This window comes from Carex rostrata, chromosome 3, assembly GCF_964058835.1.
Source record: "Carex rostrata chromosome 3, lpCarRost1.2, whole genome shotgun sequence".
Lineage (NCBI taxonomy): Eukaryota > Viridiplantae > Streptophyta > Magnoliopsida > Poales > Cyperaceae > Carex > Carex rostrata.
Window position 1 is genome coordinate 15,036,166 of NC_135920.1, and position 27,105 is coordinate 15,063,270.

Genomic DNA, 27,105 nt, shown 5'->3' on the forward strand with positions numbered 1-27,105 from the left:
TAGCACTCATTGGGGGTGTGCTCATTGTTAGGGAAGCGTATTCTCTGCGGAGGTTTTACCTGCGCACAGCAGCGCAGTTGTTTTGATTGTTCTGGATCGGACGGACCAGATCAGATTTTGTCTGAATTTTAAAAAAACTCAAAATTTGGTGAACTCTTAATCCAGCCCGTCCGATTCGAAACGAACGGATCAGATCAAAACCATCGCACAGCACCGCAGGTAAAATCTCCGCAGAAGATAGCGTTTCCATTGTTAGATGAGTTGGTGAATATCCATAGAGAGCCTCACTCCAAAATAGTAATACGAGGCTTTGCTCTATGTTGAGTAGCCTAGTTGCAACCTGAATTCCAAATTGCATGACATTTTGCTAATTAAAAAAAAAAAATACTTTCTACTACTCAAAGTTGAACGGAATACAGTACGTGAATCCCAAATTGCATGAAATTTTGCTAAGTTTAAAAATATAGTTTCTTGTTTTATTCAAAGTTGATCACAATGCAGCAAGTCAGGGAATTTTTTGCAGTATGGAAAAATGTGATGACGAAACCCAAATAAATTGTGGATATAATTGATTCCGGTACAGGGGCATAGTGAATGGAGACTTACCGAGTGAAGGAGAGGAAGTCCGAGGAGACGAAGTGAAAGAAGGCAATGGGAGCAGTTAGTTCAGAGATCAGCACTGGAGAAGAAGAGGAGGGCAGCAGGATGCGGAGATAGAGAGAGAGCAGGGCGTCGTGGTGAATGGCGGAAATGGAAGCGTAGCAGAGGAAGGGAGCGGAGAGCTAAATCGACGGCCGAATAGAAGGTGAGATACGAACAAGCAGGTAAAAAATAGTATGATGTCATGTGACATCAACTTGAGAAACATGAGCCGTAGATGAAGCATCGAAGAGTAATGAGATGGGGTGGTACTGTTCCTCGCTACAGTACCACCTCCATTATACTTTAAGATATTATAATAACAAGTAAAAGAATCTACATTCAAAATTTACATCTCCACTGCAACAGTGCAAAATTTACATCCTCAATTTTTTAAATGTGTTTATTTTTATAAAATTGTGTAACATACGTACATGAAATTAATAAGTGAAAATAAAATATGAAATATCTGAATATATTTATCTGTAAAATTTGTTGCATTTAAAAAAACAAGTGGTATAATTTTGAACATATGAACAAGATAATTGAGTTACATGAAGTGAATTACTATACAACCGATAATTTTTATAATCAGTCAAACTGATATGAATTTGAAAATTTTAAAACATATGGAAATGAATATTCAAAATTTAGAAATTGAAAATATTATGAGATATAATATATAGCATCAATATCCGTATATATAATCTTAAAATTGAGAATTTGATAGAATATTGCAAATTACGGAAAACAATAAAATAGTATACATCAATTAAAAATATTGTATAATGATAGTAACGTCAATTTATATAGCGAAAATCACTACTTTTAAGTACGAAAAAGCGTATGCAAACTAGCCATTTTTTCGAATTATTTAATACAAACGTGTTTTTAGGCCATTTGGCAGGTTTTGGAGAAAGTTGTGTATTTAGGTCGAAAATAGAGCAAAAATGTTATATTTAGGTTATTTTTGAAGGTAGCGTCAAAATAGAGTATTACATAGAGCATACAACACCTCACACGAAGTGCACAACATGCAACATGGTGAAAAATGCAGAAAAATCGGCTAAGTCAGGTGTCGTGCGGACTGGGGTTTACCACATGCGGGCTCAATGCCTAGCCGCACGGGCACACAGATTCAACCCGTGGACTGTTTTGGTTGGATTAAATCTTAGCCGTTGGCGTGAATTTCAAGCAGTAGCCTTCTAGAAGAACGCACTTATTTTAATGCCAAGTTTTCTAAGATTGAAAGTCTATTCGTGGCATATTATTTACGGCATGAGAGGCTAAAAATAGCCTCCATGTCCACCACTTCCACATGGCTACACTATTTAGGAATACTATATAAAATCCTCATGTAATAGGATTTAGTGTGCGTGTTTTAGTTGTGCAACTCCATAAATTAAAGTAGAATAGTGTGCAAATTCTGGAGTAAAGAAGGGAAGCTCTTGAAGTCCAAGGCAGGAGAAGAATGCGTCATCTAAGGAGGCAATAGTTCTTCAATTTTCAAGGGTTGTGGTTATGTCTTTCTTATTTTATTTCTTTTATTTTGTCATGGCTTTAAGTAGCTAATCTTCTCATCTCTAGGGTTTAGATGTATTTGAATTCTATATTATTTCTTTATATATTTATTTTCCTCTTATGTCTATTTGAGATTTCGTTATTCTTTGAATTGTTATTGAATTGTATCATTGCATACATAGTTCTGTCTACTATATGCAAATGTCTTCCACATACTTATAGGTGTTAAGTCATTGTATTTCGACGTGAGAGAGATACAAGTAAGTACTATAAACACTTTGGCTAACGAGGCTTGGTAGCGGTTCAAAGACTAGGGTTAGAACCCAGTGGCCTCTGTTGGCAGGATATCGAGCATATATTGCATGTCGAATTATAATTAGAAATTTAATTATTACTTAGTAATAAGTAGGGTTTAGGGTTACTACTTACCGAGTAGTAGGGGATGTGATTAATTGGGTTAGTGTGAGTAAGTCAATTAGATTACATATCATGTGATAATCTGAATTGTTCCTCACAAGCCAATTGAAAGAGAAGAGAACCTTTCAAATACGCATACGATTGAAACCCTTATATCCATGGGGAATAATAGTACCAAAGTGCAGTTCTGTTTGCGAAATGGTCTATACCGCATGTGGCAGTGACAGTACCATATGTGGGTAGACATGAATATCATAAATATATTTTGATTAATTAGAAGGATATCATCTAAACCCTAGAGGCTCTCTATTTCTATGATTCACTTACATTTAGCACCTCCATCTAAAATCTAATCAGAGAAAACTGTAAAATCAAACCTAATCTATTATTATTTGTAAACGAAACCCAATCAAACCTGAGAATCTAGATTAGCATATGTTGTTAATTATTTAAAGATCTATCTATATGGATCAACACCCAATACTACTACACGGTATAATTATACGTTTGTGATCTAAATAAATATAGAATTAGAATAACTAAGTATATTTTTATATGTTACCATTTTAATCCATTAGTAACACGTTCGTGGAACTATTTACTCAAACGGTCTAATCAATCTAAGATTATCCTAGCAGTGCGTTATAACATAACATATCTTAGACTCTTACCCAACAATGACCGAAATTTTAAAAAAAAAATCTTACAGATTTTTTTTATTATTTTCTGTTTTTTTTTAAAGTTTGATAGTAACTACCAAGGATTTTTATTATTTTATTTTATGTTAATAAAAATTTCGGATGAATGCCTATTCAGACTCTCAATCTATACTAGTATTGTAAAAAACGGTCTTAATGGCCGTTAACGGTGGTCAAACCATTACGAATACAATTAATGGATGCATGTTTGCAGCTGAAAACAATTAATACAATTAATGGATGCATGTTTGCAGATGAAAACAATTAATCGGCTATTTTTCCGATTAATCATCTGTTTACCATTTAATCATCCGTTTATTTGTGTTTAGTTCCGTTTATTCCTATTTATTTATGTTTATTTCAGTAAATATTTATTTTTCACATTGACTTTTTTATGATAGTGTGTAATAATAGGTTTTATAAATCATATTTTGTAATTTTATCTGTGTTTGGACATACACTCAATATTTTTTATATATGTTTTTTCTTCTTGCTTACTGTTCAATTAGTACGACATGTTCATTTATGAAACTAAGTTGTTATCATAAACTAAATTTAGTGATTTTATATTTGAATGTTTCATTTCTTTCAAATAATATGTTATTAGTATTTGAAAATGCTTAATTCTTAAATTTATTTTTTATTAAATAAATGTGTTACTTACATGAAAATTCTTATGCATTAAAAAAATATAAACATAATGTCATGTTGTAATAATGAAACTAAGTTAAATTAAGTTTATTTGATAAGTTTAATGAGTTAAATAAATTATGATATATATATACATAAATTTAATAAAAATGTTAAATTGTCCACATAATTACGATTAATCGGCCGCATACTGACTAATTGTTTGGCGGTGCCTCGTCTATCCAACGACCGCATACCGTTATCTACAACACTTATGTATATATACCTCATGACAGTTTTCGGATAAAATCATTTCTGTAATTCTCGTCAACATCTACAGTTTTTAGATAAATATGTAATTAAGATGAGATTTAACATTTAAAAAATAATAGATTGGTGGGATCTCATAAACTTGCACTAACTCAAATTGTTTTGGTATGGTTCCTCAGAAACTTGCACCAACTCAAATCGTTTTGGTATGGTTCAATCTATTTTGTGAAAAGAAAAATATTTATTTTTCTATCTGGAAAAATAATTTAAATTTTTTTTAAATAAAATATCTTACTGGGAGTCTTTATTTATATCTCAATTTTTTTTTATTACCATCTTAATTTAAAAAAAAATCCATCCTCCACGCTGTACATTATTAGAAGTGCGCCTGCAGGGACGCTGTGTAACTCAATAGTTCTAATTTCTAAACTTCTAATAATGACAGAATTTAAAAAAATTAAGATGTGTAACTCAATATGTATGGACGCTAGGGGTGTCAATGGGTACGATACGGGGAGGGTGGAACCATTTTCATACCCATATCCACTAAGAATTGGTCTTACCCATACCCTACCCATACCCGTTAAGAATTTGTTTTACCCTACCCTACTCATACCCGTTATGATTAACGGGTAACGAAACGGTAGTGGGCGAATAACGAAAATACTAATATAATAGTTTTATTATTTTTACAAATAAACCATCAAAGTTCTAAGCTCATCATGTCATACATACGCAATCACAATGGCTAATATAAAAATGAAAATACAAATATGCAATCAATTCTAATTAATAACTTTTTATAAAGCAAAAATAAAATAAAAATCACATCTCTTCTAACAATTTCAATTCATTAAGTATATAACAAAACATTCAAATAAAATAATAATCCGTTTAGCATAATACTATTCTTATAACAAAGTGCATACATTTTCTCATGATGTCATTTTTAATAATATCTAATTATTGCTCAAATTTATCTTATGAAATGCCGCGCAAATCAATTTCACCATCAAGAAGAATAGATTCCGATATGGATGAGAGTGCTCCATCGACTACATTCGAAGATTCATCTGTTCATAATATAGTTAAGTTAGAAAAAAAAAAAAAACATCAAATAAAAATAAAAATAAAAACATAAGTAATTGATGATAGAATCACTGTATTCTCTTAACTGAAGCATCTTGCCTCACAATGTTAACTACATGTTTTTCTCCAGCAGACCAGAATTTTTTAGAATCTGAACCAGTCAGAGAAAAACTCGTACCAGTAGACATTAGGGTAACAATTTAGACTAAAGTAAAATATTATTACAATGTTAACTTCAAATCCCAGTTGCTTACAAAGTTTTATGGTCATGCGCCTTAGGGAGACCTAGTTTTGGAGCCTTCGAACTTGACGCAACCTGCTGCAGTTTTCTGAACAGCAGCTGGTACGCCAGTTCAAATGGCTTTTTCTCAAATTTTCCCCACACATTACCCCTTTAAAATTCTACATAACCCTCCCACATATATCTACTGACATTCCACAAAATATAAAGTAAAAATAAGCAAGCTAACATCTCTTTTTTAACACATTTCTTCAACAGTCCATAATTTCTCAGAATCTGGACTGGTCGGAGAAAACACTGTACCAGTAGAGATTAGGGTATTAATTTAGGCTAAACTAAAATACGATCACAATTTTAACTACAAACCCTAGTTTTCCCAAAATTTGAAGGTCGTATCCTTTTAGGAGACCCCATAAATTACTAAATTTACACCAATCCCCCTTAATTTACCAGAAATATATTTCTCACTTGGTGCTTTTGATAACAGACTTTTAAAAGTTACCAATTAGCTATAATATTGGTATTTATTTGTACTAATTTAGATTAATAGATATATACCTGTAGCAAATGCTCTTAGCCAATCTTGGGTACAAATCAAAGCTTCTACTGTTGTTGGACTTAGAGAACTTCTATAATCATCAAGAACCCTCCCTGCTGTGCTAAATGCAGATTCTGATGCAACTGTTGAAACAGGAGTGCCTAGAACATCTCGCACTAAATTGGACAGAATTGGATACTTTGAAGCGTTACACTTCCACCACGCTAAGATATCAAAACTATCATCATCCATGCCCGGAATGGTACGTTCTTCTAGGTACACATCTAGCTCTGATTTTGTGGGTTCGCTGGTATATGATTCTTGAATATACATTACAAGACCATGCCGTCGATTGCTATAGAGCCTCTGTGATGATTCCCCAGTATGGGAGCTAGCATTTTGGGCATTGGAATTAGACCCATGTGATCCATTTCGATTTCTTGAATCGATTACCACATATTCACTGAACAACTTGTGCAAGCAGGCCTTCACATTTGTCACATTGAATTCTGCTTCACCCGGTGTATTGTAAATTAATCGAAAATAATACTCAACCGATTTCAACTTGGACCGAGGATCTAAAATAGAGGCAATTGCCAATAACACACTACTATTACACCAATATTTTTGAAATTTCTCACACATTCGGGTTGCCATATTGACAACAAAAGAATGCTCGCTGATGAGTGAACTTCGTATACTCAAGTAAACCTCACAGAATTCATTAAAGAAGATATTAATAGTAGGATATTTGGTCCCAGAAATTCTCATGGTGGTATCATAAAAAATCTGTAGACACCCTACTATGACAACCACATTATCCCAATCTTTACTAGATGGAGCAAGCTTATAGTCACGATCAACATCAGCTAACCGAGAAAAAGCCTCACGGAACTTGAGAGAATTTATAAGCATCAAAAAGGTTGAATTCCATCTAGTTGGTACATCATAAAATAACTTGGTTTGTGGAGCACGTACCTGTCTTAATACCTTCTCAAATCTTTCTATTCTTGATGGAGAATGACGGATATATTTTACCGTCTCACGGATATTACGAATCACATCCCTCAAAGCCTCCAAACCATCTTGTACAATGATGTTCAAGATATGGGCACCACAACGCACATGAAATAGTTCACCATCAACAGGAAGTACATTTTTGGGTTTCAAAATATACAACATCTCCCTAACTACAGCATCATTGGTGGTACAGTTATCTAGAACAATGCTAAAGATTTTTTTATCAATATTCCAATCAAGTAGCTTTGCCATTATCACTTCACAGAGGTGTTCACTGGTGTGTGGAGATGGAACACGGACAAAGTTTAAAATTCTCTTTTGCATTTTCCAATTATCATCAATATAATGACATGTTAAGCAAAGAAAACCTTGAACACTGGCTGAGGTCCACATGTCCGTGGTAAGACTAACTCTACAATTAATCTTATCAAGGACATTGTACAAATTCACCTTCTCTTCTTGATAAAGTTTCACACAATCACTTCTAATTGTGTTTCTTTTGTTCAATCTAAATTGGGGTTGAAGGTTCTTAACAAAAACACGAAAAAAGAGATGATTGGCCATATTAAAAGGGTACTCGTGTGCCACAACCATCCTTGCATAATCTGACCTGCTTCTTTCCTGTTTAAACTCAAAACTTTCGACTTTTGTTGTACCATCTTCCTTGGTTTCATTTACTTTTAGAAGTTGCTGATGCACATCAATCTTTTGGCGCTTTACCCGTTTGTAAGCATCACAACTATGGTCCAAATGATATTTCAAATGACTCGTTCCCCTTTTAGCACCAGCTGAGAGTACTATCTTGCAGTGCTTACACTGAGCATTGTATGACCCATCAGGTAGTTCCTTCTTATCGAAATCAATCCACACCTTAGACCTTAGCTTTCTACCTTTGTTTTTGGCAGAATTCAATGTTGGATTCGCATCAGTATTGTTTTGTACATGTTCCACTTGCTCTCGTGACTCTCCATCCATTCCAAGAGGCATTCTATATTAAAGTGAAAATGATTTAACATCTAATTAGAAATTATGCAAAATATGAACAAAAAATTTCATTTTTTTTCAAAATAAATAGAGGATTTATATTCTTACTCATCGTCATGATCGATGCTATTATATGACTCTGTATCATCCTCGCCAATGTTAGGATCTTGTGTAGATGACATCGAAATATTCTGTAAATGGAATAATAATTATTTATGTAAGATTTAGATGCATTGTATGTTGATTTAACTTTATTATCATTATTTCCAAAAGACAACACGTCTTATACTATTAGTCTAAGAAAAATAAATGTAGAATAGCAAGTTGGTTTGGAATCTAATTATTTGCATATATAAAGTAATCCTAATCATACCTCAAATGAATTATTTCGTTTCTAAAATTTCCAAGACTACTAGGCAGTTGCAAAATGTTAGTAGATATATATGGGAGGGTTATGAAGAATTTTGAAGGGGTAATGTGTGGGGAAAATTTGAGAAAAAACCATTTGAACTGGTGTACCAGCTGCTGTTCAGAAAACTGCAGCAGGTTGCGTCAAGTTCGACGGCTCCAAAACTGGGTCTCCCTAAGGTGCACGACCATAAAACTTTGTGAGCAACTGGGATTTGAAGTTAACATTGTGGTAATATTTTACTTTAGTCTAAATTGTTATCCTAATGTCTACTGGTAGGAGTTCTTCTCTGACTGGTTCAGATTCTGAAAAATTCTGGACTGCTGAAGAAAAACATGCAGAAACAGGTGTTACATTGCTTATTTTTACTTGATATTTTGTGGGATACTAGTAGGCACATAGGGTAGTGTTGTGTAAAATTTTGAGGGGGTCATGTATGGGAAAATATTGAGAAAAAGTCATCCAAGCTGGCGTACCAGTATCAAGACCTTATCCATCTTTAACTAATTCAATCAAATATTTGGTTTAAGCATTTCATCAAACACCTTAATAGCATGAATATATTCAATCAAATAAAATCAAAAGTCTCAGCTGTAAGTATTTTACAAATTCTTTCTTACTAAATTACAAAGATCACTTACTATGTTCTAAGAAAGAAATCAAATTTTGAAGAGGCTTGGAGGAAGCTGATTGAGATATGAGCCAGGGTGTATCGTAATATCCAAGAGGCCAAGGACAGCTCAAGAAGAAAGAGGAAGATGATGGAAATGTGAGACCGACAGTAGATTATTTCCATTTGCAGAATTGTTAGAAAGGCAATAAGGATGAATAAGGAAGAAAACAAGGCAATAAATTCATTGATATATATGTGATTATATCTCTCCACTCTCCAGCGTTAGCATACAGCAATATGGAAAGAAGGGAAATAAATTATATAATATATTTCATGTAATTACCCGTTACCCAATGGGTACGAAATAACCTTTACCCGTACCCATATCCGTTTATCTAACGAAAAAAAATCTTTACCCATACTCATACCCAATAAACTAACGAAAAAAAAATCTTACCCATACCCGTCTTATCGAATACGATACGGGTAGGGTAAACGGGTAAACGGGTGTCATTGACACCCCTAATGGACGCTGTGCGCGCCAGGGACCCACTTCTAATAATGACATAATAGACATCTCCATGACTTTCTCATGACTTTCTCTGTCTTTTGTTGACCACATGCAAGCTCACTGATGCCTCAACGGTGATCATTTTTTTTTTTCTTCTTCTTCTTCTTACATCAGCAGTGATCTCATATGCCGTAATTCAATCCAATGTTATACACTCACTCTCATATATAAATAACAGAGACCCATCTTTCATCTCCTTTTCATTCTCATTTTTAATCTCAACAGAGATATTTCTTTTAAGCTCATCTGTTGTCTCAATAATTCTTGTTTTCAACTGCTGAAAAGGTGTTTTGAGAAAGAATTAATGGATACGGTAGAAGATATTGTGATAGTTGGTGCTGGCTTTGCTGGTCTGGCAACTGCACTTGGATTGCATAGGTATGCTCATTTATCTCTGTCTCTCTACCAGACAAGACTTGATATTATGTGGGATCGACCTTACCTTCTATTTGCTTTCAGAGGCCAATGATTTGGTACATTTGGAAGATATTTGTTCCATGCAAATCACTTGCCGTTTTAAATTTACATTGTTTTTTTATCTTTTCATGCATGATTATTCAGGAAAATGCAGAGACGGATTTAGGTTATAGCTGAGGTGGTTAAGTCAAACCATTAATTAGAAAATAACAATTTTGTCCACTATATTTTATAATTTTCAACTCCCTTTATAAAAGAAATTATACTACAATAATTTATTTAGCTCTTTAAATCTCAATTTTCTGGTTTTGTTCCCGTAGGAAAGGAGTGAAGAGCTTGGTTTTGGAATCATCACCCGCAATGCGTACCACGGGATTTGCATTCACAATTTGGACAAATGCATGGCGCGCATTAGATGCTCTTGGTGTTGGTGACAAAGTCAGGGATCATCATCTCTTGCTGGAAAGGTGAATGATGCATGAATTCTTTATTTTCTTGCCACCAATTTTGGTGCACTGATGTAGAGGAAATAATATATACATAACAGATAATCAGTTTACTACTGGTTTTTTTTTTTTGAGAAAATGTAATTAGGTCAGCTTCAGACCTTCACTGACACGGTAATTCTTTTTTATTTATTAAGGGACTGAAATGCTGTAATTGAGATACCAGAATTTTTTTTAATAATGGTATACTGGACCCTTAGTTACATTATCGAGTAAAGCTAGGGTGTTCTAAGCTCATCCAGTTCAAGTGTGCTCAACTCCAAAACCTATCACATGGATTTCAAATGATGAATTTAAATCTGAAACCGATCTACTTCACCAGTGATGCATTTACATGCAAAATTTATAAATTTTCGAACTAATATAGTACAAAGTCAAGCGGTCAAAAAATGATGATAATTAACTAATAAATCATATATTTTTTTACCGCTTGACTTTATACAAAATTAATTTTAAAATTTTACATGTTAGTCCATCACTCGTGTAGTTCGATTTTAACGGTTTGGATTCGTCGTTTGAAGTTAATTCAATAGGTTGGTGAGCTTAATAACACCCAAATTTTACTCCCATAAATATGCTTGTCGTAGTTTTTCCTTCAAAATCTAAGTATACAACTATATATACATGATAATTATTCAAGACTGAGCCTCTTTTATACAACTTGTACAGCATTACATTTTTGTCAGCAACATCAGGAGACATTTCTGCAAAAGTGGATCTAGACAAAACTCAAAGAAAAATGTAAGCAATACAGTAGTACCTTTATGAGAAATTTTATATATACACTGAAAGTAGGAAATTAAACTCGTGCATGGTTTCTTATTGAAGCTTATTGTACATTTTTGAACCATCTCTCCACCAAATTAATACCAATCATGTATGATGATACCCGTGTTGGAAATGGTTTTTCTTTTAAAATAAATTGAGATAGGGTCCAAGCCATGACACAACTTTTACTATGAAAGAGAGAGAATTTTACAAAAATATAAATTTTACAAACACAATACCTGTTTTCGGTTTTCTATTAAATATAAACTCCTGTTTTTCCAATGCCAGAATACCCATTTCGCTATTGGAGAGATAAAAATGATCCAAAAGATTTCTAGAAAAGATAGGGAATAACGGGAATATTAATTTGAATATCAAAATATTAAAAAGAACTATTTTAGTTCATATATCCATTTATGAATCTTAAAATTGACGATTCAATATGTCTTTCTTTTGAACAAGAGGAATGCATGAACTTCGTTGCGTACAGAGGGACTTCCTGTTGGAAACCTTAGCAGCAGAGCTACCAAAGGACACCATCAGATTTTCATCTAAAATTGTTCTAATTCAAGAAGATGGAAATCTTAAGCTCCTGCACTTGGCCGATGGCTCTATAATTAAAGCAAAGGTGCATAAAATCATAACACAATTAAAATTTCAATATAAATTTAACATAAAGTCAAGGGGTACACAAAAAGAAAAAAAAAAAGTTTATAAATTAATTTTAATTCGTTCATTGTTCATCATTTTTTTGACAGCTTGACTTTATACTAAATTTATTTCAAAATTATAAATTTGATATGCAAATGCCACACTCATGAAGTAGATCGGTTTTCACAAATTAATTAAATTCATCGTTTGAAGTCAATCTAATAGGTTTAGGAGAGCTTAAGAACACCTAGTTCCACGCCATGTAACATATCTGGTATACTCCAACAAAAAGAAACAAGAAATCGAGCAATAAAGATTTGTCATAGGAAATAACAAAATGGAAAAAATAGGGCAGTTCCAATACAATCTGTCCATTGCCATTAACTGAGCAAGCTAAATCAACAATCTAAGATGCTCATGCAGAAATATGATTTGGATAACTATAAGAATCTAGTGGCATTAAAATACAGGTATTAATAGGGTGTGATGGAATAAACTCGGTGGTGGCGAAATATCTAGGCCTAGAGAAGCCCTTATTCTCAGGCCGTTGCGCGACTAGAGGCATTTCTGAGCACCCAACTGGTCATGGTTTTAAACACGATTATCTTAACATAAATGGAGGAGGATTTCGTTATGGCTTCTTGCCCTGCTCTGAGAAAAACATATACTGGTTTTTCACTTGGTGTCCCTCTGAAAATGGTATATTATTACTCCCTTTTTCGGTAAAATACATCCATGCAACGTAGTTAAAACTACCTACAAACAAAAAAATGACTAAGCTAAGAGTTGAAAGCAACAGTTCAAGTATTTAGATTACAGCTACAAATTAACAGAGCAGCTAACAGTAATAAATTGAAGTTGTCATTCTAGGGATCCCAATGTAAAGACCATTTCTTTATCCTATCCACAAATCAAAAATCAAATGTAAAACTGCTAACCTGTACGTACCTTACTAAAAGTAATAAATTGAAGCTGTCATCCTAGGGATCCTAATGTAAAGACTATTTCTTTATCCTATCTACAAATCAAAAATCAAATGTAAAACTGCAAAAATTAAAAGCTAATTGCAACATTGGAACTTTTCAGGAGCAGAGAAGGTAGATGAAAGCATACAAAAGATGCGAGAATTCGTCCTAAAAATTTTAACAGCATCAAAAGTGCCCCGAGAAATAATTGAAGTGATAGAAAGAAGTGAGATGAGTGAGGTGGTGTCAAGTCCCTTGAGATACCGGTCCCCCATCTCTCTCTTATTTGGAAACATCACCAAAAGAAATGTATGTGTAATTGGTGATGCGCTCCATCCAATGACACCTGATTTAGGCCAAGGCGGTTGCACGTCTCTGGAAGACGGAGTTATTCTATCAAGGTATTTGGCCGATGCTGTTCATGATGGAAATGTTGAGGTGGGTTTGGAGAAATTTGAAAGAGATAGGAGGTGGAGGTGTGCAAATGTGGTTGCCAAATCTTATATCACGGGGTTCATACAACAAAGCAGTAACTGGTTTGTGAGCTTTTTAAGGGAGAAGCTTTTGGCCGGGATCATGGCTAGAGATCTGTTGAATGTATCAGACTATGATTGTGGGAAACTCTGAAATTAGTAACACATTATGAGATTCTCTGTGGATTGACTACGAATAAGTGAATAAGTTCAGATGTGACTAGCAAACAATTTCTTACTTTTTTTTTCTTGAATATTAATAATCAGTTCTGTATTCACTACGAATATGATTTCTCCATAGTTACTTTCTTCTGAAATACCCTTCATTTCAAGTTTCCTACATATCTCTAAAACAAAAAATTCCGGAACTCTTTCAAGCCTCCACTGGATTGACGAAGAGATCCAGTGTGGCTGCCAGGCCACGTCGTAGCAGGAATGATTAGATTAACAGATTTGGTGAGATATATGATCACTAGATTCCCACCATACCCCCTCTGCTCAATTGAATTGTATACATACTGTATCTTCATTTAAAGCGGCAATGCCCGACTTGTGCACATGCAAAACCGAGCCCAATTTCAATTTGAAAATAACAATGTTCAAGACGAGTGTTCAAGAAATATAGAATAAGTTTACAAGCTCACCTCCAAGCACTAAGACTAGGGGTTACAGTCGTGCACATAAAGTGCTCGATTAGATGTATCAGAGAGCAATGAAACCCCAAGCATATATACCTTCCACAACCCAGTGATGCTTTTGACCATTTCAGTCACTGCACCTCCTCTCTCTACTCTTCCACCGCCAAGGCCTGGCAAATGCCAGTCATGCACGTGAGGTGTTTGTTCTCGCAGCTAAGATGATTTCACTCGTATGATAAACTTCGTATGCACATCGTAAATTTTGGTTTGGATTGAGCCTGACCCGGCCAAGAAATTAAGCATTGGGTCGGGTAGGAGATTTGCCTCGGTCATGTTGAGACATGTCGGATTAGTGACTCTACCACGCGTTTCACCTTTCACCGCACAGTTCAAGCTGCCTAGTTTCTTTATTTTGATAATAATAAAGTACCTTAAAAGCACTTTTGCATCTGCTGTCAGTCGAGTAGCCAGCTTGGCCAATTGAGGACACAATTTGTGACTTAATTTTGTATTTTTCGATGCTTAGGGAATATTTTGAATTTGTTTTTTATTTTTTTATTTTAGGCACGATTTCCAGTTCTTTAACACTCAGAGACTTCATGTGTTATTTGAGAAAGAAGTCAAGTATCTTAGGTTATCACAACTTTCCGACATTCTACAACTACAAAGGAGAGTCTGATGATACGGGTTTCCGGCATGACTTCATACCGGAGACGATTGCGATTCACATGTTGAAAGGGAACTCGGAATGGACTAGAACGTTGAACTAGTTCAATGCTACAAGGGGTTGAGGCCTTCTCACCTTTATCGTGTGTGAACTTCATTATTGATTTTTTTAGGAGCTTATATTTTGTGTAATTTCAGTGAGTCCATGACATATATATATTTTGTCTAGCTAGATTTATTTTTCTTTTCTCCAAGTTAGACATATCTTCTTTGTTGGTTTGACGAATAACATCAATTTTTCTATTGTGTTTGCCATGGCTTGTAATGTTCATTTCATTAATCACCACATTCTGGAAGCTAGCATCAAATTTGATTTGTTTCAAAGTATATTTTAAGATTTAGTAAGTATGAATTTTATATAAATTGAAATTTCTTTGGAGGTAATACTGATGAGAAAAAATGCCTCATGGCCTCTTAGTCAAACGGGCCTTGTTGTATTCGGTAGACCAAGGCATAAAGCCAGGTTCAGTAACTAAAACACAATATTCGGTAGCTGAAGGCCCAAAGACCAGTTTAGTAATTCAAAACAGTATGAACATATACTAAGATATCTACCAAATTTACAGTTCTGGTCGACTGAATAATAAAATAAAATTGTGTCTGATATCATACTAATATCTCAAGCTGTGATTGTTTCTTTACCTTCTGACCACGTAAACCATTCCAAAAATCTCGAGCTCTCGTCACCTTTTTTCCCGGCAGTTGTAGCTCAGTTACCTTTGCATGGGTAAAAGAAGAAGACTAGTTTGAGAAATATAATACTAGAAATAAAACAAACAACAGGTAAAAATAAAAAAAAGTTAAGAAAAAGATATAATCATGTGCAATTCCGATTTAATTACTCACCTCAAGCCAGGAGTTACCAGCACAAGGAATCTGCAAAGCATCTCCAGAAAACAATATCTCATCTTTGTCGCTTGTTTTTACTTCCTCATGACACACTCTTGTGCTAATTACTTTAATATCAAGCAAATCAAACCCATTATTTTTACTATTTGAAACATGGATCTTTGCTCGGGTCCCAGGCCAACCAGCAAATGCCCGTACCTGAAATTCAGGGTTTTGTATTATTTACCAAAATTGAACAATTTAAAATATATTCGTAGGTAATGAGACTAATCAGTGCCAGTTGTGACTGTTACAAACGTTGGTTTGTGATAATTCGATTTGACCCCTAGTTATGATCAAACTTCAACAGATGTTTTCCTTTGTTGAACTCATACCTTGTTATGCAACACTGTTGCTTCTTGATCAAATAACAGCCAAGATTCTTCTGAGGTCAACTGCACGAACATCAAAGGCACAGTTAACACTTAACACGAATACTTTCACACTTTTACCAATTTGATCAACTTCAACAAAATAATATAGACCAACTTGATGAACTTTGTCGGAATTATCTCATAAAGTGAGGACTATTTGCAAACACTAGAAAGGAAAAGTCACCTGATAATTTCCTGATAATATAATTGAGCTTGATCCAAAAAACTTTTGATAAAATATGCAACAAAGAAAACTTACGAACATTAATTTGTGAGAGTAAGTTTGGACATACAAATTTAGAACTCCTAGCCAGGGGTGTTCATTGGATCCATTTTAGTTGGTTTTGACCCGAACCGACAAATTTTGGATTAAATGATGGTTTGTTCGGTTTAATCTCTTATTTCGGTTAAACCAAACAAACCCAAATTTACTTGAATTACTTCGGTTTTTTATATTTGGTTCGGTTTAATCTCTCTTATTTTAGTTCGACTGATATTTATCTTGATATTTGTTTATGTAATCATTAAAAGTATTTGTGTATGTATTGATTTTTGACCTTTTAAAATTTAATCTCTATTATTTTGGTTCAACCAAACAAACCGAAACTTGCTTGGGGTTTTTTAGCTTCGGTTGACAAATTTAATTCAGTTGGTTCAGTTAGATTTTTTAAACCGAATAAAATTTTGGTTTGATTATTTTAATTCAATTTTAACCGAACCGCAGTTTGAACACCCCTACTCCTAGCATAAATTAACTGTCAAATCAGGGTAATGTTGCATGCACTAACACTAGAAACATCACATGACGTACAAGCAAAAAAGTTGTCTAGGTTATGAAATAGAAAATACCTTAGGAGCCAATGTAGCTTTAGAGTCATCCTGAGGTAGTGCCTTTTCTTTTGCTGATCCATCAAGAATAAAGGGGAGCTCGCGAATAAGAAGCCCAGAACCTATTAAAGAAAATATTTTGACATATTAATTAATTAGAGGAACAAATACTTTGTGGTAATGTTCCATAGTCACATCTCAGTGCACAAGAGAAACTTTTAATTCTAAACTAACACCAGCCCAATATAGAGAAAAGATAATGCTCATTGATTAATACAAAAATAAGTTCCAAAAATAAGAAGGTTCCTTAAAAGACTGCAAGATATTCACAGGAAAATTGTCATGACGGATTAAAGAAACTTTATTGGTTCTTCAATTTTTTAGTGAGTCAACAGGAAGGATTCAGAAAAGAAAAGAAAATAGAGTGAGATATCATTTAGATAGCCAATGAAAATTTTCTAGATGTATCTAGACACTCTATAATCTTCTTAACAAATGCACAGCAAACGGGAATTTGTATAATCTGCATTAACTCAAATTTTGAGTTAAGATCTGGACCGTCTGATTTAAATTCGCACTAATATTAAAGGGCCCCATGTGCTATAGGTGAGGGCCAGATTTGCATAAAAAAACCAGTAAAAATAAAACAATAAACAAAAGAAAGTACAGTAACATAATCAATAAAAGGGAAGCAGTACCTAAGTCGAACAAAATTGATAGCAACTCTGGTGCCTGCACAAAGGGCAAGTCTCATAATAAGAGCAAAAATCAAGTTATGAGTATTTTCATAATATAAGTTCATTTTGGTATTTGATCAGGGAGCATTATTAAACACACATTGTTGCCAGAAGCCCATTTTGTCTCCTCTATTTTCTTAATTTCAATCTCTATATCCTCTCTTATTTTCCCAACCGAATTATGTAAGAAATCCACATGAATAACAGAAATCACATATGTCCGATCCCAATTTTAAGTGCTAAAAGATATTTTGATTTCTTTTCTTTTGGTTTGTTATGTTGAATTTAACTCTTGTTTGTATTAGATCTGTTGTCTGGAACATACAAAGGATAAACAAATCAAATCAAACAATTCATCACCTTCAAATACAAGAAAAGAAACAAAGAAAAGAAAAGAAAAAAAAATGGCATATATTATACCTTAATGGAATCGTCAACTTGGGTTTTTTCATAAGCAATGACAGGCCCAGCATCTAGTGCACGAATGGTGTATGCAAGGGATACTCCTGTTTCTGTAACACCATCCTAAAACATGAAAATTTATAAATTCTAGCAATTAACAAAGTATTTTTGAGAATTAATTAAGTTCAAGTGATGAAAAACAAACAAAGCTAAAAAATACCTGTAATGCCCTTTGAACAGGAGCAGCACCACGATATAGTGGTAGCAAGCTTGGGTGGATATTAACTGTCCCTGAAAAATAAAGATTGAACACACATAAACATACACACACCAAATGGTAAAAAATAAAATAAAAATAAAGACAATTTGGTTGACAACAAGAAAAAGATTAGCAGCATTCAAGTGAAATCTTAAGGACATAACGCAAGTACGCTAAAAGAAAATCCAAATTCGGTGCTAGAGTGCCATATCGTTTGGTTTAGTATGGCTGTATTGCTGTGCGTACTGATAAGCAGGTCGGCAACTAAACATGACAGCATTTGTTAAATCTAAGATATATTGAAATACAAGAATACTGACCACATAGTGGAATATCCAGAAACCTCTGAGGTAATATATTTCCATACGCTACCGTTATACAAAGATCGGGGTTAAGTCCCTTCAAATCTGAAAGAAAATCTGCCTACAGTAAAAGCACAAACTATCAAATTTCAATGTAATCGCTACATATCTTCTGGAAGTGCAATCGGTACCAGGCAGTAGCAGCACAAGCTCTGCTAATAATTGCGCATTTTTATTTCTTAAGACCAACTACCTTATTTACAAGGAAAAACAAAACAGTTTGACAATTACCGCTCTCATTATATAGTTTGTTTACCCAGTTTATGAATTCAATAACAGTCAGCACCAACATTTTGGTTTCCCAGCAGTAACAAAATATGAATAAGACTCCTATTTGGTTTGCGCAGCAATTACAGTCTTCTGAATCCGATACAGCTGAAATGTGTTCTGAATTTTACACAAGAAATCAAATTTCTTCCCTGTATCCCTTTTTCCCCAATAATTTGAGTGTTTATCACTCTCTTTGGAATAGATTTGAAAATCACAAACTCCGTTTTCAACAAAGTAACTAAACAAAGAAAAGCCAACAGAGGCTCTTTTGTCTGGGAAATTAATTATTACACAAATAACATCTAATTTGATCCATCAAAAGGTAAGTAAGGATCACACAAATAATAGATGAATATACGTTTGATTTGATACCTCCCCTGCTCGCTCAGGTGTGAAAATGAGTTCTTGAGGGAACCCTTGGTCAAGCGCAAGCTGTGCCACAGCAGAAGGCATCAACTTTTTTCTTCCTCTATCCCTGGTAGAAGGGGGCTGTGAAACAACTGCTGCCAACTAAGAAAAAGAACTAACTCCCATTAGAATTAGACACTGATACTTACTTTCTAAACCTAGTTTTGTTTCAGTCATTACTGATAGTGTGAATACTGGTCAGATTACAGTTCCTGATATTAGTAGACAAGTTTTGGCTATTGCAGATTCAAGCAAGGTTATCTTGCCTGAGTCTCATCAAATTAAGGACTTAGATAATTTAAATGGTTAAGTTTTTAAATTGGAATGCTAGAGGATTAGGATCATCAGTAAAAAGAAGATATTTGATTGATTTACTTAGAAATAATAAAATAGATATTGTTTGTGTTCAGGAGACTAAAAAGGAAGTTTCCATGAAAGAACTTTCAGATCATTGAGAAATTATATTACTCAATGGGTTTTTAAACCTTCTACATTACTCAATGGAATTTTAAACCTTCTACTGGCGCTTCAGGAGGTTTACTTTTTGGATATAATGATTCATTATTCTCATTGATTGCCTCTGGTGTTAGACAATTTTCTATTACTTTAAATTTTAGAAATAAAACTGATAATTTTGAGTGGTATTTTACCACTGTCTATTGGCCTTTAACATCTGAATCTCGAAGAGATTTGCTTCAGGAATTAACTGATATTAATAATTTAGGTGTTGATGCTTGGCTTATTATGGGGGATTTTAATATGATTAGAAGAAGGAATGAGAGAACTGGTTTAGCTTTTAATCATGTACTTAAAAATGCATAATAATAGTAGTTGTTAGTTTGATTAGTGTTTTTTGCAGGGTCTGTTATGCATAATTTCTTTAGTGAACTGTTAGAGGTTGTTCTGTTTAGTTTTTGTTGATATTTTGGTGATAAGGATGTAAGAACAGATGTAAACTTTGGTATTTGATTTTGGTACCTATTTTAGGTACCAAATCAGGTACTGTTTGGATTTCAATATGAAATCGGTGGTAAATATCACTATTATTCAAAAAAAAAAATAGACACTGATCCTACAAATCATGTCATTATTCCAAAACTGAAATGTTGCGAGATGAGATCCTAGTACCTTAAAAATGGCATCTGAGGCTTCTGAGGCGGCTATCAGTTTATGTAAAACTGAGGCTGATACCTGATAACATCCAATAAAAACAAAATTACTGTCAAAATGTATATCGTATACAAAAAGCACAGATATCGTGTAACTGAGAGAATAGAGTAGAGTTGAGGAGGGAGGAGGGAGTAGACCTGAGGGGAGCCGAGGAAGACGACATTCTTCTTCTTAGCGGGGGAGGAATGGAGCGGGAGCGGGAGCGGGAACGGGAACGGAGAGGAGGATGTCGCGCTGGCGCTGCAGCTACAGAGGAAGCGCCGGAGCATTGCCGGAGGGAACCACCCGCTCTTATCTCGTCGCTTTGGGCTTCTGTTATCTAGATAAACGGTGGATTAATTAAAGAGTTGCGTTGCGCTTGCGCAGTTGCGCCTAATCCGATCAGATCCGGTCCGGTTCACAAAACCCGGACCGAATTCGCATCTTGTCAGTGAATTTGTGTTAAATCTGGACTATTCATATTCAAATCCTTTTCCTTTTCCTTTTCTGCACGTCTCAAAGTACGAATTCCACATCCTCCCCGTACCGTAAAAGTGAATATTTTCGAATTAGTGGATCGGAACCCTTGTTTTAAATTTACACGAATCACAAAGCCCAAATAATACTGCCCTACCACTGCGCCATCTCTTAATAGTTAATAGGCAACGTATTGAGTTAATCTGGTCTGTCCGTTTAAATTTGCTCGAGTCCAAATTCTAGTGTTGCTCGCATCGGTCCTTATAATTTCATTTTTATAGTTTGTTTAAAAAAATATTTAAAAAAGTTGGGTCATATTATTCAAATGTTTTTTTAATGTGAAATAGTTATTCGGGATTCGAACAAGTAATCCACCAGATTTTTTTGCATATTATTTGATTTTTCTGTTTGATGTTAGTATAAATAAATTCATCCAAAAGTTCATGACAATATTTGGAGCCTATTTAATTTGTTGGTTGTGGTGTTTGTATCACTTGAAATGTGGATGCATTATTAAAATCATGACTATACACTCACAATTCAATGTACATGTACATGTACATGTATTTCTCGAACAAATTCATAACTATAATTAGAGCATATAATGTTGATTTGGTGAATTTATATCATAAATTGAGGCTATTATATTTATTAAAAGCATCAATTGACACAAGTAACCAGATTTAAATGTATTGCATCATCTGATATTTACTAGATCAATTTGAAAATTATCGACATATTCTTACTTAACATAACTCTTAGTAATGTATCTACAACTTGTTGTATAAATACTAGATTTTTTTTTTTATTAATTCTAGACTCATTTCAAGTGATTAAATAATCAAGATTGATAGCCATGCTTCAATTATAAACTAATACATATAGAAGCATTCATTAGATTAATTCGAAAATTATAAATATACTTTTATACATCATAATTTCTAGTAATGTATTTACAAACTATTCTATGCATCTTATATTTTATTTTTTTTAACTACGGACTCATTTCAAGTTATTAAATAATCAAAACTAGCATTCATTAATCAGGTTATGTTTGATTGTGAAGTAAAATAAATAAGGATTAAATTGCTTGCTTTATATTATTTCTCATATTTCACACCATGTTTGATAGTTTAAGTTATAGCTTAAATTAATATACTTGGAGGAGTACTAACATGTTGAGAAATGTATCTCTGTTTATGACAGCTTAAATTAATATACTTCGGTCCATTTGTCAAATAAACGTGCGTGATTTTATTGAAATCCTTCATTTCTATAATAAACAGATGTGTTATTTCTTTATTTAATGTTGTTTTATAATACACATTACATTACACGTATAAATTGTATTTATTTGTTACTAAAAAAAATATATATGATTTTATTAAAATATTTTTTATTTTATAAAAATATTACAAAAACCAAAGGTATTTCATATTAAACCGATGAACAGACTTCCCAGAGTATTTTTCAAAGAAGAAAAGAAACCCCCCTGCTCGTGAGAGAGGAAAGAAAAAGAGAGAGAGAGAGAGAGAGAGTACTTAATCAATTTCCTCTTCCCCAATTCGAGCAGAACAAAGTCCCAGCTCACTCGCTCTCTCCCCAATTCTTTCTCTCCTCTCTCTCCTCTTCCACCCCTTCGTTCTGAGATCGACATGGCACCGGTATCTGCTTTAGCCAAGTATAAACTGGTGTTCCTTGGTGATCAATCGGTCGGAAAGACCAGTATCATAACCAGGTTCATGTACGACAAGTTCGACAACACCTATCAGGTTTGATCCATCACTCTTATTGAAACTTATCGTGATTTCACATACCTATTATCAATTTATCATAGATGAATATTCCGTCCGATTGGATCAGATCTATTATAGTTTGATCTCGTTTCAAACAGATCTCTTTGTTAGTTATTTTAATTTCAGTTAATAGTTGCATCAGATCTGGATAAATGGACTTGAGATCTACTTTGACACGTTTTTCTTATATCCATTAATTCAAAGAAGTGTTAATAGCTATGATTATTTATAAGTACCTCTTTGAGAAGTTACATATTCAGTAAAATCATTCTCCTAATCAGTACTGTCAAGAGATGAAACCAGAAAGTAAGGGAAAGCATGAGTATTGGTGGAGGTCCTGGAGGAAAATTATAGACAGTCTTTTTTAATTAATTTCTTTATTGATTTGAATATGGAATATACTTCCTTTTACTTATTCCAATTGATGGATTTTTTATTCACTTATATTACAGGCTACCATTGGTATTGATTTTCTCTCAAAAACAATGTACTTGGAGGACCGTACAGTGAGGCTACAGCTTTGGTAAGCTTTAATTTTGTTGCATATTATATGTTTTGTGGGTTAATTTATACCCTTTTCCTGGTCTTTTATTACAAACTCTTCTTCTTGGCTTTATAAAAGTTTAAAGTAGGGTTAGACCTACTTCACAAAAAAAAAAACAATGTAGACTTTTATTTTCCCTCATTATTTAAAATTGTATAAGGATCTGAATAGTATGCAGAGGATGGTAAACAAATGAAATGAGGATAAGTCCAACAATATACATCTTTTCTGATCATGGAACAATTTGTTAGTAACTGTTGAGACTGTATCTCTTGGATCACGATCAACCAAGTATTGCGGTACCACTTGCACATGTACATACTGCCTGGTATATTGTGGTACAATATGGAATATTCGGCTAGAACTTGATTCTTAAAGCTCAATAAGGCAGTATCCCAAGCATAACCTTTGATTAATCACTACAGTACTAAAACAAACAAAAAACATCTACTATATGATGTTACCAGATCAGACTGGGATGTCATGATAAGCGCATATCAATATTGCTCTCAATAAGGCAGTATCCCAAGCATAACCTTTGATTAATCACTACAGTACTAAAACAAACAAAAAACATCTACTATATGATGTTACCAGATCAGACTGGGATGTCATGATAAGCGCATATCAATATTGCTTTACAAGAATGGGCTACTTTTTTATTCCTCATTTTTGTTTTCTATTAGAGCTTATGCTATCCCTTCATGCCTTGTTTGTATCACCTATTCTAGGCTCATTTCTTGTTCTCGTTCTTGATCTTATTATTATATAACATTTCAATTACAGGGATACAGCTGGACAAGAGCGATTCAGGAGTCTTATTCCCAGCTACATTCGTGACTCTTCAGTCGCTGTCATTGTTTATGATGTTGCCAGTATGTTATTTTATCATAGATCTATATCCAACTGGTAGAGCACATCACCTGCAATAGAATTTTCCATTTTTGGCTCAACGTTGATATTTAAGCCTCAAATTAAGCACTTAGACAAAAGAACTAACAAATCTTATCACATAGCATTAAAAAAAGAAGATAATTTGGCATTTTCAATTGATACAGTTCTGACTTTTCAGCTGCATCTGTCTACAACTTTTATAAGTAAATTTCATATTTAACTAATTTGCTTCATACAATGAGACAGGTAGACAATCATTTCTGAACACGTCCAAGTGGATTGAGGAGGTGCGCACAGAGAGGGGCAGTGATGTTATTATTGTTCTTGTGGGTAACAAGACTGACCTTGTTGACAAGAGGTACTTTATTTTTCATTCTACTAATTTTCCTTTAGAGCTGATGTTTTTTTTTTTTGGGTATAGTTTCCTGAATATTCAATTGAAGCCCCAATTAGCACAATTAACTATAAGCCTATTCATTTTAAGGATATGTGATCAAGCTTGTCTATTTATCAGACAATTAAATAATTTTTTGTGGCTGTGATGTAAAAAGGCAAGTATCTATAGAGGAAGGAGAAGCCAAAGCACAGGAGCTTGGTGTGATGTTTATTGAGACAAGTGCAAAAGCTGGGTTCAACATCAAGGTTCGTTTCTCTTTGTATGATGCTTGCAAGTATTATCTTTGACTTTTGTGCCTCGTTTGTAATATGCTGAAAATTTCAGTTGATACGGTATTGATACTAAAGACATGATACAATGGGCTTTTATTTTGGCAAGAACTGATGCTTCATCCCCACATCAATTTTTGTTATCACTGTAGCTTTATTGCCCAAAAAAGAATGCTGCCATGAAATCATACAAAAACACCACTTAAGAAATATAGTTACATGTATAGTTTGCCCAAATTGTTTGTATGCCATTATTGAGGTTTTCAGCCTGCTCCTAAACTCATGCTGGATGCCTTTTTTCCATTTAATGGCCCAATTGAGGGACTAATTAAGCTATTTTTTGGTGAAACCGAAAATATTTCCTCATTGACCTACTTATGACCAATACAGGACAAATTATATTATCTTTGCTCTTAACAAGAAACTGAATTGGATCCTTTGACAATCGAGCTGCTTGATGATCTTGATAATATTTTCAAGTTCACTCAATAAAGCTCCCAAGTCCGAATAATAGTTTATGAGTGAGACTATGGTACATTACAATGTGCAGATTGGTCCGTGCATTGTATTCATATCTCCGTTTTCGAAGTCCAAATAATCAATCCAAACCGTTCAACATTATTATCATATGAAAATATACTTGGAGATCAAGTTTTATATATTTTGGAATTTTTTTCTGTTTTTTTTAGACAATTAGAAAATCACTTGATCTAAAAATTCTAGACCATCTGAGAGTAGTGATTTTCTACCTACCTAAAAAAATAGTTAAAAGTTCCAAAAAATATAAAATTTGATCTCCAAGTATATTTTCATATGATAATAATGTTGAACGGTTCGGATTGATTATTTGGACATTGAAAACGGAGATATGAATCCAATGCACGGATCGATCAGCGCATTTGCAATGTACCATAGCCTCACTCATAGTTTATACACCTATTATTAGAAATATTAGCTTAGTTATTGAGTATCATTTGATTTTGCATCAAAGGTTGTTGAACTAAGACTTGTAAATTTATATCGTTTGATGAACAAAAAATTATGCTCTGGATCTCATTGTTTTCTACATGCATGATGTATATCATATCGATAACATCCAAAATCACGAGTTTTTTATTTCAAATTTTACCCCTTTCAATTGTTCATTGTCAAATAAGAATCCACTGTCAATAAATCCTAACCTGAGTCAAATATGGATCAAGGATTAAGAGTGGTTTTCTATTTTTAATCTGAAATTTGAAACGGCCTTGAAAGAAAACTGCATAGAGTTTGTCGTCTTTTCTTAATGAGTTGTACCAGTCCGCAAGCTACTTTGATGTGGAGATTACTTTATGATGCATGTTTCTTTTTAAAGGAAAAGAAAGATATACTAATGTGATCTTGTGGTGTGTTCTCCAGGCATTGTTCAGGAAAATAGCTGCAGCTCTGCCAGGAATGGAAACTCTAACTTCAACAAAGCAAGAGGATATGGTTGATGTTAATCTCAAGGCCTCCAATGCGAACTCCAGTTCTCAGCAACAGGCTGGTGGCTGCAGCTGCTAAAGGAGACAGGAAGAAAAGAACTTTTCACAAGTACTGAGTATTCTACTTTTTTATTCTATCCAGATTCTGTTGATAGCTCTTAGAAGTGTTCGATCAGTAGAGCTTTTGTTATAGTTTGGGTAAAGCCTTGTGTCTGTTTGTTAGCATTTCTTTTAGAACTCATAAGATGTTTTGGATATATGTTAGTATCTGAAGATGTTTTTCTTTTCTTTTTTTCTCTTTTTTTTTTTTTTTTTTTTTTTTTCTCTCTTTTTTTCTCTTGGCCAGTGGCAAAGTTAAAGTTAGGTCAGATTGGTGCCTTGTGGTTATATGTTTGTGAGGACAATTAAGGATTTAAGGGGACAAGTATAGGTGTTGTTACGAGTAATATGATGCAGAATTTTTGCTTAACCTTAGTATTATTGCTGTTGGCTTTGCTGTGATTATTGTACATCTGTTTTTTGTTATGGTCTCAAACTCGAGTAGTAGTTTTTTTTTTTCCTGAGAGGTAAATTAGGTCCATGACGTGTATTGGCATTAATTATCATAATCAAAATTTGTTGTGGTATATGCATTGTTTAATGCTATAATTATGACATTAATCCTGTGTCCTTCACCTGTACACTAAAACTTGCCAGTATCAACAGTTTCTTCTCCCTTTATTGAGGTAAAGCTTAATTTTATTGGCTTGGTCTTGTGCATTGTGGCACTCCAAGAAGTTTTTATATATGCAACTTCCATCATGC

At 33.8% G+C, this 27,105-nt stretch overlaps 4 protein-coding genes across 4 annotated transcripts; 2 read left to right on the forward strand and 2 right to left on the reverse strand.

The window, feature by feature from the left end:
• Positions 1 to 5,156: 5,156 nt before the first annotated feature.
• Positions 5,157 to 8,953, reverse strand: LOC144551882 (zinc finger BED domain-containing protein RICESLEEPER 2-like). Its single transcript, XM_078299981.1, has 4 exons — positions 8,933 to 8,953; positions 8,156 to 8,238; positions 6,064 to 8,051; positions 5,157 to 5,248 (listed from the first exon to the last, which is right to left on the reverse strand). Exons 1-4 carry the CDS (start codon positions 8,951 to 8,953, stop codon positions 5,157 to 5,159), a joined length of 2,184 nt encoding a protein of 727 aa, XP_078156107.1.
• Positions 8,954 to 9,845: 892 nt separating this feature from the next.
• Positions 9,846 to 13,599, forward strand: LOC144551727 (monooxygenase 2-like). The gene is made up of 6 exons (XM_078299807.1): positions 9,846 to 10,018; positions 10,378 to 10,524; positions 11,233 to 11,304; positions 11,794 to 11,959; positions 12,453 to 12,681; positions 13,069 to 13,599. The coding sequence occupies exons 1-6, from the start codon at positions 9,945 to 9,947 to the stop codon at positions 13,572 to 13,574; spliced, it is 1,194 nt and encodes a 397-aa protein (XP_078155933.1). The 5' UTR covers positions 9,846 to 9,944; the 3' UTR covers positions 13,575 to 13,599.
• Positions 13,600 to 15,278: 1,679 nt separating this feature from the next.
• LOC144551730 (uncharacterized) lies at positions 15,279 to 20,821 on the reverse strand. The gene is made up of 11 exons (XM_078299811.1): positions 20,620 to 20,821; positions 20,441 to 20,503; positions 19,277 to 19,414; positions 18,593 to 18,695; positions 18,234 to 18,304; positions 18,032 to 18,136; positions 17,573 to 17,606; positions 16,896 to 16,996; positions 16,008 to 16,067; positions 15,631 to 15,831; positions 15,279 to 15,501 (listed from the first exon to the last, which is right to left on the reverse strand). Exons 1-11 carry the CDS (start codon positions 20,749 to 20,751, stop codon positions 15,391 to 15,393), a joined length of 1,119 nt encoding a protein of 372 aa, XP_078155937.1. The 5' UTR covers positions 20,752 to 20,821; the 3' UTR covers positions 15,279 to 15,390.
• Positions 20,822 to 22,463: 1,642 nt separating this feature from the next.
• Positions 22,464 to 26,768, forward strand: LOC144551731 (ras-related protein RABH1b). The gene is made up of 6 exons (XM_078299813.1): positions 22,464 to 22,710; positions 23,187 to 23,257; positions 24,065 to 24,153; positions 24,419 to 24,530; positions 24,724 to 24,814; positions 26,237 to 26,768. Exons 1-6 carry the CDS (start codon positions 22,594 to 22,596, stop codon positions 26,378 to 26,380), a joined length of 624 nt encoding a protein of 207 aa, XP_078155939.1. The 5' UTR covers positions 22,464 to 22,593; the 3' UTR covers positions 26,381 to 26,768.
• The last annotated feature ends 337 nt before the right edge of the window (positions 26,769 to 27,105 follow it).

What these genes read in the sequence shown, in the direction of transcription:
- LOC144551882 (XM_078299981.1), bottom strand. Translation starts at nt 8,953, where the DNA reads ATGGATAAGGTCTTGATACTG. An exon ending in TGGATAAGGTCTTGATACTG is followed by an intron (nt 8,239 to 8,932) that starts GTACGCCAGCTT and finishes TTCCATTTACAG; the next exon opens with AATATTTCGATGTCATCTAC. An exon ending in GCTAAGAGCATTTGCTACAG is followed by an intron (nt 5,249 to 6,063) that starts GTATATATCTAT and finishes TATTATGAACAG; the next exon opens with ATGAATCTTCGAATGTAGTC.
- LOC144551727 (XM_078299807.1), top strand. Translation starts at nt 9,945, where the DNA reads ATGGATACGGTAGAAGATATTGTGATAGTTGGTGCTGGCTTTGCTGGT. An exon ending in CATCATCTCTTGCTGGAAAG is followed by an intron (nt 10,525 to 11,232) that starts GTGAATGATGCA and finishes CAACTTGTACAG; the next exon opens with CATTACATTTTTGTCAGCAA. An exon ending in GCTCTATAATTAAAGCAAAG is followed by an intron (nt 11,960 to 12,452) that starts GTGCATAAAATC and finishes ATTAAAATACAG; the next exon opens with GTATTAATAGGGTGTGATGG.
- LOC144551730 (XM_078299811.1), bottom strand. Translation starts at nt 20,751, where the DNA reads ATGCTCCGGCGCTTCCTCTGTAGCTGCAGCGCCAGCGCGACATCCTCC. An exon ending in CCTCAGATGCCATTTTTAAG is followed by an intron (nt 19,415 to 20,440) that starts GTACTAGGATCT and finishes TCTTTTTCTTAG; the next exon opens with TTGGCAGCAGTTGTTTCACA. An exon ending in TCTGGATATTCCACTATGTG is followed by an intron (nt 18,305 to 18,592) that starts GTCAGTATTCTT and finishes TTTATTTTTCAG; the next exon opens with GGACAGTTAATATCCACCCA.
- LOC144551731 (XM_078299813.1), top strand. Translation starts at nt 22,594, where the DNA reads ATGGCACCGGTATCTGCTTTAGCCAAGTATAAACTGGTGTTCCTTGGT. An exon ending in AGTTCGACAACACCTATCAG is followed by an intron (nt 22,711 to 23,186) that starts GTTTGATCCATC and finishes CTTATATTACAG; the next exon opens with GCTACCATTGGTATTGATTT. An exon ending in CATTGTTTATGATGTTGCCA is followed by an intron (nt 24,154 to 24,418) that starts GTATGTTATTTT and finishes ACAATGAGACAG; the next exon opens with GTAGACAATCATTTCTGAAC.